General features: G+C 37.0%; 1 protein-coding gene across 3 annotated transcripts in view; it reads left to right on the forward strand.

Annotated features, from left to right (window-relative positions):
* The window catches only part of LOC150094188 (uncharacterized), a 189,383-nt gene that overhangs the window by 71,096 nt on the left and 106,203 nt on the right, over positions 1 to 12,084 (forward strand). For all 3 annotated transcript variants that reach the window (XM_090411733.1, XM_090411732.1, XM_090411734.1), the window contains exon 5: positions 1,010 to 1,124. In XM_090411733.1, coding sequence (XP_090267859.1) covers positions 1,010 to 1,124 — 115 coding nt within the window. The remainder of the gene's footprint in view (positions 1 to 1,009; positions 1,125 to 12,084) is intronic.

The raw sequence follows: 12,084 nt of genomic DNA on the forward strand, positions 1-12,084 counted from the left end.
AAGGCATGAGCAGATTCAAAAAAAAAAAAAAAAAAGAGGAGACGAAAATCATACTATTTTTCTCATTGCTGTTCTCTCAAAAATACAGTTTATTCCTTATGACATATGTGACTTATGACCATGTATATTTATGCCATCCCAATAACTTGTTCACCGAATATCTTGCAGCCCATGGACCAAAGTGTTACTGCCATCTTAAAGGCATATTATTTAAGAAATACTGTTATTGAGGGAGTGGGAAAACTCTCAGTACCAGATAACGACTTTTGAAAAGAACATTTCTTTGTAGATGCAACATAGAGTGAGTTGACAGTAGAGTATATCAATGGTGTTTGGAAGAAGCCGATGAAAATGTATGCTCATACATTCACAAGATTCGACAATTTCTAGAAATTGGTGTCAAGTTAATGTTGCTATCTGAAAGGTTAGAGTTGGAGGCTGACAATGAAGAGGTAGAATGTTTGTTGGAAGACTGTAGAAGATGTGCTTTCAAATGAAGATGTTATAGAGCTGATGCACAGAAATTGCAGAAGAAGAGAGAAAGAGAGCATAAAAACAAGAAAAGGAAGCCAAGTCCAAGTTTATTGTGAGAAAAGTTAGCAGAACATTTGTCCCTGTTAATAATGCAGTTGGTTGTTTGAAGACATGGATGAGGTATGGAGAGAGTTAAATGATGCAAACTGCAATTGCTTACTACAGAGAAATTTATTCAAAAAAATAAAGGAAAATGTGCAGAGACTAATAAGCTGAGCATAATGTACAAATTTTTAAATAATTTCACTCCTGCTGTGGTACCTTGATCATAGCAATGAGCCATATTTTTGACAGCTATGTTGGACTGAATGATAGTGTGATTGTTTTGTGTAAATATCTTCCAGTATATGTGTATTGCATGTATTGTGGCGTTCACTATCCTTAATATTTTTGAACTCATAGACTTGCCATCATGTTTTTAGCTATATTTTAATGTTTTATATTTTTTTTTATAATTTACGTTGTTTTATTTTAGGGAAGATGGAAAAGATGGTTTGAAGTTTTATACAGATCCTAACTACTTCTTTGACTTATGGAGGCAAGAAATGCTAAAAGATACGGAAAGGATTCTTCATGACAGAGGCAAAAAAGTATGAAATAATTTTTTCTGTTATTTCTTACATTTAAAAATAAGCTTTGTTTTATTGAATCTGATTAATTTATTGCTGTGAATATGATTTTCAGTTGGCTAGTATTTTCGCATAATGGTTATTTATTTTAATCATGCAAATTCAGTTAAATCTAAATCATCTTTTGAAATTCTTTGCATTTTTCTTTCCCAGTTCTGTCATCTTTTCTTTTTGACACTTTTCCCCTCCGTAACTCTCAATGCACATTACAATTTGCTGTAGTGAAGGATAGCAGGATATAGTCAGGTATATGCATCAATTATTTTATAATCTTTTGTTATGAATAACCCATAAACACTAAACTGTAGAATTTTTCTACAAAAATTTATGTATAAATAAAAGATTTAAAGTTTTTTTTCCCCACACAGTTAGCCGAGTGGCTATGTGCTTCGCAACCTATGCCTTGGAAAGGAGTGTCCTGGATGCGATTCCTATTAATGATATGAGGAGCTTAGGATCTTTCTCAGACCTAGCCAAGTTAGCCAGTCTTGGGTGTGGAGTGTAGGGTTTTTTCTCCCCTGTTTATCTGATATTTTTCATCCCGCAAGCAGGTAAACCGTCCTCAAGAACTCAGAACTTCTACAGACGTAGAATACACCAGGATGCATAGGGCTAACCACTGTATCCTTGTGTACAGTTGCAGTTAAATGAATAGAAAACCCTCGACACTGCAAGGTAAGGTAAAAGAGGAGAAAAGGAAGGAGGTTTCATTACTTTGTCACCAACGTGTAGTCAAGTTGTTTTTAGTAAATTGTTTTTGTTATGCTGGATAAAAAGAAATGATGTTGAATTAGAATGATGACGATTGCGCTAGTGCACTTCTTCAAGCTACATTCCGGCCAGAGAGTTAAACTGCATCAAGAAGAGGAATAATTATGGGTTGTATACAAGCATCATTCTTTAAAATGTTGTTACAATCTTTATTTAGCATATCTAATGCTAAATCAGTGAGTTTGAATTGTATAAATGAAAGTAATGATTATAAAGATGCCTTTCATACAAGATTTTGCTCTTGTCTTTCTTTATGAATGAATAATCTGTATAAACTGACATTTGCAAATAGATATTGGTAAGTTATCAGTATTTTCCTGGAGAATCTTAAGAATCATTGCCTCTTATGTATGCTGTTTTACTAAAGTCATGGAGCATCCTTTTACAGGAAAATGGATATAACTAATATGCAGATTTAGTGGACCGTAAAGATGATCAGTGATTTGTTTAAAAATTGTTTTAATCTTGTATGTCAATTAATGATGAGTACATAGAAAGAGTTAATTGCATTTCAGAAAAGTGACAGTTTGATGTTATTTGGGAAAAATGTTTGTATGTGCTGTTGCACTGCACTTAAGAATCCCAAACTCGCAGTTGGCAACATGTTTAAGCAATGGAAATCCTCATGTGACACTAAGCTCAAGTTACAAGGCTTAAATTACTGACTGATAGAGCCAATGTTCCTTTAGAATGCTTACCTTATTTTGCCATCAGATTCCAGAGAATTTGTGTTGAACATCTTTAAATTTTCCATAACTTATAAGGGCTGCACCATTTTCATGCCATGAAAAGCTGTCTGTCTTTGTTAGCAACAACAGCAAACGTGCACAGGTCAAGGACATATTACCTGTGCCAAATTAAGTGCATTGGTCCTATAAAACAGTGAGGCATGTGCTAGAGATTCTTGTAGTTAGTATACTCGTAGTTAGTATATGAGCCTCTCAAGCCAACTACGAATATACTCGTATGATGATTACTGCCGGCAACAGGATTACTCATACTGACCTTGAAAAAGTGAAATTGCTTGTCATGTGGAGGGTAGCAGCGAAAGTGTGTACATGAGCCTCACAAGCTAACTACGAATATACTCGTATATCGATTACCGCCGGCAACGAGATTACTCATACTGACCTTGAAAAAGTGAAATTGCTTGGTGTGCGGTAACAAACAATGCCCGAGGAGCATGTCAGCCAACTTGTTAATGATGAAGTTTGGAGGTTGCAGTGTAAAGTTGTGAGATTTCTAATTATCGCGCTTGCTATCATGATCGATGCCCTACATTGATATTCTGGATACAGTTGTCCATACTTACATTGTATCTGTTTTATAGCACTGGCCCCTTCAAACATCATAATACCCCATGTCAGAATGCAGTGATTATAAAAATATGTTTTAAAGAGAATAAGACTAAACATTACATTGGCCTGCACAGTCCTTACCTGAACCTAGTAGAACCTTCATAGGATGAACTGAAATGCAGAATTAAGACATAGACAAGGTTCATCTTCATTAGTGGAATTTATGAAGAAATTGTTAGAAAGATTTCTTCTGATGTCTGATATTAAAGTAATAATCATTCACTGCATATTTCCAATTGCATTGAATCATCATTACAGCTAAAAGCAGACGAACACATTTACTATCAGTAAAGAGATCTTTTACTGATATCTATATACCAATATCACAAACAGTTTTTTCGATATGTTGCAAGTAAAAGAAAAAATGTATACGGCAAAATGATTTTAATGAATGCCGATGGTAAGGAGGTAACCGAATCAGTTGATATAGTGGAATTACTGGGCGAGCACTTTGCAAGAGTATATCATCCAGGTGGTGACGTTGCAGGAATGAAGGAACCAACAGCTCATACGGGAATTGTGGTGAATGAAGTGGAGGTGAATAGTCTATTACAAAACCTCAATGTTAATACATCTGTGAGATTGGATGGTATACCAGCTCCTGTAGTATGTGAAGCGGCTAAAGAATTGTCAGTGCCCTTGACCATTTTGTTTAATTTGAGTCTCAGGTCGGGATTAGTCCCAAGGGGGTGAAAAGAAGGGAAAATAGTTCCACTGCATAAAGGAGGTTCCAAGACTGATGTAAATTATCGACCGATTAGCATGTCAGGAATTGTTGTCAAGGTCTTGGAGAAAATATTCAAGAGGATAATACAGGAATGGATAGATGAAAATGGGATACTGTATGGGGGGACAGCATAGTTTTGTGAAGGGTAGATCATGCCTCAGTAACTTGCTCACGTTTTATAACACAGTGACAGTTGAACTGGATAAGGGTAATGGGTTTAGAGTGATCCTACTGGACCTTGCTAAGGCCTTTGACAGGATACCACATGGAATTCTAATTAGTAAGCTAGCATATGGGGATGGATATAGAGTTGGTGAGATGGATAGGAGGGTGGTTGATGGAGAGATATCAGAGAGTGGTTTATTCAGGAGTAGAGTCCAAAAGTCAGCCTGTGACTAGTGGTGTGCTGCAGGGTTCTGTTCTTGGACCACTACTGTTTATTTTGTTCATTAATGATATAGGAAAGAATCTGAGAGGAACTGTTCATTTGTTTGCCGATGATGCAAAGTTGGGTAGAGCAATAGTGAATGCACAGGATGTCAACATTTTTGCAGGATGATTTGGATAGTTTGGAGGGCTGGACTAAGGAGAATGGATGTCAATTTAATGTGGCAAAATGTAAGGTTATGCAATTTGGGGTGAAAAGATTAGCAGCAGTATACCACATTGGTGGAACTGTACTCCAGGAGATTGACGAGGCCAGGGATTTGGAAGTGTTGGTGGATAGGGAGTTGAAGTTTAGGGGGCACATCGCAAAAATGGCTGAATCAGCTCATCAAATCACTTGGATGCTGAAAAATACTTTGACAAGCAGAGACAAACAGGTTATTGTTCCTCTATGTCGAGCCTTGATAAGACCCTATCTAGACTACTGTGCCCAGATTTGGGTGCCAGGGTTTCTTCTTGATGGGGAGGAGGTGGAGAGGATCCAGAGACGAGTGACCAAGATGATAGCAGGTCTATGGAATGAACCTTATGAGAACAGGTTGAAGATTTGTGGGTTGCAGAAATTGGCTGATAGGCGGAAAAGGGGCAATATGATTGAGACATTCAAATTACTGAAGGGTTTCTATAAGATTAATTCAGAAGATATTTTTGAGAATAGGACTGGTGGTGGGAGGACTAGGGTCCATCCATGGAAGATGGGCAAGAGTGTGGTTAGCAAGGGTGTTAGAGCTACGTTTTTTTACTTGGAGAGTGGTGAATGAGTGGAATAAGCTGCCAGAGTCTGTTGAATAACTATTCAACATGTGAATGTTGAATAGTTATTCTTGACATGATGTTAGGACCTCCCTCAATGAGTCTAAGGACTCCTTGAAGTTGCCCGTTCTAATAATAATAATAATACATTGAGGAGTGCTTAAGGGTCAAAGCTGTATAACTGAGAGAAGACCTCCACATAGTGTTTAAAGCAGTATTTCTCATCGTGGGGCATATGCCCTACATGGGGGCAATTATAAAATGTACATGTACATATTTATATTATACTTTTTCAGAATTTGGCTGACTATTATGCTAGAGTGGGGGAGGGGGGGGGACATCAAAACCTTTGAGACGTTGAGGTGGGACATCTAAATCTTTGAGACATTGAGGTGAGCATGATCCCAAAAGGTTGAGAAACACTGCTTTAAAGGAATGTGGAGAACAGACCGCATTCCTTTAAAGGAAAGAACCGACCAGGGCTTCTGACCTAATGTCCAATCCTCACCTTCTCGTGGTGCACCCTGTTAGGTATCTACCTGGATTCGGAATAAACGAGGGTGGACTGGCAATATGGGATTTATCTAACCAAATTGTATTCTTATTGGCTTAAACCAAAATACAAAATGATGTTACAACATGACAAAATTTCATGCCTGCTGGGGTGTTGCCCGGTTAAACAAGGGTCCTGTTGTTTTCACCAGGGGACCAGGGCGAACAGCGGAAAGTCAGCTACCGGAACAAATCTGTAAACACACCCCAAATCAACATCACCAGAGTTAAAGATCGGTACTATCAACATAAGAAGAAGCCTGAATGGCAAAGAAATGGAGCTAGCTGAAGAATTAGATAAGTACCAGATCGACATAATAGGGGTGACTGAAACAAAAAAAGACAAAAACTGGTGAGATCTTTCTGAGCAATAAATACAAAATGTTATATTCAGGCAATGACAATCAAGGAAAAGGAGTAGCCATAGTATTCAACACAAAATACGAGGCTAATCTTCTTGAATGGCAGGCAGTCTCAAGTAGAGTAATGTGGGCAAATATGAGAATGGGGAACTAGACAATGAGACTTATTTCTGCCTATGGTCCCACAGAAGGTTCTACTAAGGTAGAAGTGGAGGAATTTTTTGAGGCTTTAGAAAAAGCAACTGAACACAATGAAAAAGGAAAAGTTGGTCCCTTGTTAGGGATCTAAATAGCAGAGTGCAAAATGATTGTCAGACATAGAAAAATATTTTGGGAAAATTTAGAGAAAAGAGCAAAGCTAATAATAATAGCAAATAGCTGTTGGATTTCTGCTCAGTACATGGACTTTTATTGTTATTACTAACTAATTGACCTACTTGGACTGTTATTACTAATTAATAACAGTCCAAGTAGGACTGTTATTACTAACACCATGTTCCAACAACATAAAAATGTGCACAAATTCGCATGGAGAGAAGAGGCAATTAATAAGGAAAGTCACATTGACTATGCTATTGTTGATAGTGATGTTTTCTCCCTGGTGCAGGACACCAGAGTGTACAGAGGATTTGAAATTGGAAGTGATCACTATTTGTCTTGAACAGGATAAAATTGAATTTCACATCGAAAAGAATAACATGTAAGAAAGTTTTAAAGCGAATAAAAGTTGAGCAGATCTCAGATGTGAACTGTAGACTAAAATACACAAAGATTATTGAAGAAAAAATGAAAGAGTTTGAAAACAGCAACTAAACCTTTGAGATTCAGTGGAAATCCTTGAAGAAAACACCAATTGATTCAGCCAGAGAGGCATGTGCTGAGGTTGTCTGCAAGGATAGAAAAATCAACACCATGGTGGACACAGGAAGTTAAAGAGTCAGTGAAGGAAAAGAAGAAAGCATATCAAAAGTTCCCAGCAAATAAGTCAGCTTGTGCTCTTAGAGAATACAGAGACAAATGTAAGAAAGCTAAACACTGTGTAAAACTATATAAACAAAAGTAATGGGAGGACTTTGGGAAGAACATAGAAAATAAATATCAAGAAGGTGGCAAAATATTCTGGAGGTTGTTGAAGCTTAGAAATGGAGGCAAGAGTGTTGTAAAAGGAGTTAGAGATGATAAAGGTGACATGAAAACTGGAGAAAAAGATATCCTTGAAGTATAGAGTAATTACTTCGAAAAATAACTAAATGAAACAAGCAGTGATAGCGCAGTGGTAAAAAACACTCAACAGGCATGCAGTCAGAAATACATATCCATACTTGAAGTAGAAAAAGCCATCAAAGGCCTGAAATGTGGAAAGGCAGCAGGAGTAGATGATATTCAGCCAGAAATGCTGAAGTATGGTAGTATAAAAGTCTTACAGTGACTGCATTGCATAGTTCAGAAAGCCTGGACAGAGGGATGAATTCCGGATGATTGGAGTAGAGCTCTCATAGTACCCATATATTTCTTCTTCTTCCTTTCCAGGCTTACAGGCCAAGTGGCTTGTTCCGGACTCAATTCCATCTTTTTAAGGGTCTTCCTCTGCATTGAATACCTTTTGGGTGGTAATTTAGAATTTTTTTAGGTATTCTGCTTCTATTCATTCTTAGTATGTGTTGAAAGTTTATTTTTCACTTGGTTAGAGTATAATAAAATTAGTTTAATCCTTTTTCCAAGTGTGAGCAAACAAAGTTTGCACCTGAAAGTATCTTCAGGACTGGGGTAAGGTGGTACAACACTCCTATCTCAGTATCTCCCCTATAATGCAAAACACATCTCCTTGCGGATATGTCTAATGTTATGCATTAAGGGAAAGGCCACTACCCAGACTAGTTTCGACCTTTACTGAGGTCTCTTCAGTGGGAGCCAGGCCCAAGTGGAGATACCAGGCAGAAGCATTAGCAGGTCATCTCTACCTATAGGAGTTGCCAAATGGTGTGCCACCCATTTTTAATAAATTACTCCGAATTTAAGAAAGATGTTGAAAGTTTATTTTTCACTTGGTTAGAGTATAATAAAATTAGTTTAATCCTTTTTCCAAGTGTGAGCAAACAAACTTTGCGCCTGAAAGTATCTTCAGGACTGGGGTAAGGTGGTACAACACGAGGGCAACTCGTTGCAAAGGTGGAGCAAGCTACCAACACTCCTATCTCAGTATCTCCCCTATAATGAAAAACACATCTCCTTGCAGATGTCTAATGTTATGCATTAAGGGAAGGGCCACTACCCAGACTAGTTTCGACCTTTATTGAGGTCTCTTCAGTGGGAGCCAGGCCCAAGTGGAGATACCAGGGATAGGAGTGTTGGTAGCTTGCTCCACCTTTGCAACGAGTTGCTCTGTGGAAGAATTGTGGAAGAAAAGCTTGGTGAAGAACAAGCTGGATTCAGGCCAATTAGAGGCTGTCAGGATCAGATCTTCACTTTACGACAAATAGTCGAGAAAGCATGGGAATATAACAAAGATCTGTATTTAAGTTTTGTCGATTTGGAGAAGGCATATGACAAGGTGCCAAGAGAGAAGCTATTCAATACGCTGCAGTTATATGGTGTCAATGGGGCATTATATCAAGCAATACTTAGTCTTTATTTGAGTTGTAAGTCAGCAGTTAGAATTGAAGGAAGTACAGGAAGATGGTTTAATGTTAAATCTGGTGTGAGATAAGGATGTACATTATCCCTTCTGTTATTCATTATCTATATGGATCACATTATGAAGGAAAGTGGTATTAAACATGATATCAGAATTGGAGATGTTAATGTCAGCTCTTTGCTTTATGCAGATGATGTTATAGTTATACTTCTAAATAAATCTGCTACAAGTCTGCAAGATTCCCTGACTAAATTGAATAACTGTTGTAATAGATAAGGTATGAAGGTCAGCAATAAAAAGTCAAAAACAATGAACATAGGCAGAATCATTGAAAATGTCAACTGCATTTTGAACGGAGAACCTGTGGAACAAGTAAAACATTTCAGCTACTTGGGCACGATTTTTAATGAAGATGGTAAATTAAATATGGAAATAGACAACAGAATCAACAATGCTGGTATGGTAGGAAGTCAATTGAATAAATTCATATGGAATAAGAAAGAAATTAGTCGGAACACTAAATTAGCTGTATACAAGACAGTTTTCAAACCGATTTTAACTTATGGATCTGAAAGCTGGGTCAGAAATAAAACACTTGACCAAGACTAGAGACTGCAGATATGAGAGTTCTGAGAAAGATCAGAGGCATGAACATATGGCATCAATGGCAATATCATATTAAAAATGAGGATATTAGCAAAGAACTTGACATTGTCAGCATCCAGGAATGCATTAGCAGAACTAATCTCAGGTGGTATGATCACTTAAATAGAATGGGCGAGGAAAGATTAGCAAAACAAGTATTCTCTGCAAGGTTGGCAGGAAAATGACCTAGAGGAAGACCAAGATATAGGTGGATTGATACTGTACTAAGTGCCTTAGATAATAGAAATATAAGATCTGATAATGTTTTACTTGGCAAGTAACAGAGTGATTTGGAGGAAAATTGTGGATAGGAAGTTAGTAATGATGTAAATCTTTCATGTAGTACTATCATATCCTGTACACCCCTTAAGGGTACATGGCAGGAATTTGATGATGATAAACCCAATTGAAGTCTATCATCCAAAATATCCTTATCTTTTGTTTTTTCACCTTTATCATCTCTGATTTATTATTTATTTATGTAGACCCCTTTTTTCTATATCCAAGTTTTCTCAGTTTATCCACACAATATATATCATGTCTCACCTTGAACTTATTGACATATAAAGCACTTACAGCTAAATCTGCAACCCATTCTACTCATTCTCATTCACTACTCTCCAGTCAAAAAACATGATCCTTGCTAAGCATATTGTTGCTCAGTTTCCAGGGATGAGCTCTTGTTCTGCCTGTTCTAGGCAAGTACTGAAATATTTCATATGCATTAATCCTATAAAAATCCTTATAACAACTTAAATGTTTCTATGATATTTCCTCTTTTTTGCCTATCAACCAACTTTTGCAATTCACAAGTCCTCAGTCTATTGTCATAGAGGGCATTCCACTGACCACTCACCATCTTAGTCACTCACCTCTGGCTCCTCTCTTCTACACTACTCCCTCATCCTCAAAAAAACCAGATGACCAGAATTGAGCACAGTAATCCAGCTGTGGACATATCAAGGCCTTATTAAGAAGAATGATAACGTCCTTATCTCTGTTTGTTAGTGTGTTTTTCAATAATCAAGTGATACAATCTTAGCAATATGTCCTCTAAATCTCAACCGCCCCTCCCCCCACAAATCACTGGCTGCATCAGTTTTCTGGAGTATATTTCCATCAGTGTGGTACATAGTTTGTAATCTTTTTATCCCAAAATGCATAACCTGATACTTTTCCACATTAAAATGACATCTGTTATCTTTTACCTATACTGTAAACCTATTTAATCATCTTGCAAGCTCTCTACATTGCCTTCACTATTACCATACCCAATTTTGCATCATTATCAAACAACTGAATATTTCTTTTCAAATAATTTTCTGTATCATTGTGTACAAATTAAACAGTAGTGATCTGAACACAGAACTTTGTGGTACTCTGCTGGTTACCTGATTTGTCCTGGATTCTCTCTTTCATATATTACTCTTTTGGAATCTGTTTATCAGCTGCCTTCATATCCATTTCACCATTTTCATTTCCATCCCCATTTGTTCCAGTTTGTGTAACAGAATTCCATCTGGTTATCTTGCCAAATGCCTTTTCAAAATTCAGCAGTATCATTATGTAGTCATTCCCTTTATCCAATTCAGCTGGTACTCTATAATAAAAAGTTAGTAAAGGGTTACTAAGGTACGACTGACTTTTTCCAAAGCCTTGCTGTCCGCATGTGTACACAACAGTGGTACCCTTGCAGTAATCTTCTGTGATAACTGCTGGTGGAAGGATAGGGCAGTGCACCAAAATTTGTGTGGATCACACCATCAATTCTGTTGTGGTAAACAGGATTCTGCAAAACTTGAGCCACTTCCAGGAACAGTAGTCCTTGTGATTTAAATTGGGACTTGTATATTCATCTGGCTTTCTTCAACATAATGAAGCAGTCATTTTCAAAGGCATATTTTGCTAATCTGCTTTTGGTTGCCCATACCAAATATATTTTTTACCAAGGTGATCAATCCTGTTTGTTTAAAATACTGGGTCCCACATTTATAGACACATGGGAAGGAGACAGGATCCTGACAGTTATGGACTGTCAGGATCCTGTCTTCACAATCTTTTTTTAGAAAGGCATAGGTTCAAATTCCAATGAGAATGCAAGGAACACATACATGAGACTCTTCACTGGAAGGCAAGTTAGCCAGTCATATGGAAGTGGCATGATTTTTTTTCCCTCCTAGAAATTCAGTCACACTTCAGAAAACAGACATTAAGATCCTATTAGAGAGGACTAATCCTAGACATCTCTTCCAAGCAGAAAAACTTAAGTTTCTGAAACTCTAGTTACTTGGCTGTAACTTGCTATTGGATAATAAATCAATGAAAGATGGAATTAAATTATATATTGCTTTCAGTTTTGATATATACTGCATGTAAACTTCGTGAGGGAATATTATATAAATAAAATGAGGTAAACTCTACATGTGAATAAATGAAATTGCAGTTATGGTAGTTTTGTAACTGATATTAATTCTAATTAATAGCATTTGGTATTTTTTGTTTGTTATATACAAATTTGTGGATTTTGATTTAAAAGCAAAAACTTGAAGGGATCAGATATTGCATTCTATAGGGATGCAATTAAAAATGGGAAAGGGTATAGTTTTTTTTTTTTTAAAAAAAGGGGGAGTTCTCTTTGTAAATGGTTGCTATTGCTGTGCCATTGTAAACT

The sequence above is a fragment of the Typopeltis vanoorti genome, chromosome 22 (genome assembly GCF_054136105.1).
Source record: "Typopeltis vanoorti isolate ZY-2024b chromosome 22, IOZ_Tvanoo_1.0, whole genome shotgun sequence".
Taxonomy (NCBI): domain Eukaryota; kingdom Metazoa; phylum Arthropoda; class Arachnida; order Uropygi; family Thelyphonidae; genus Typopeltis; species Typopeltis vanoorti.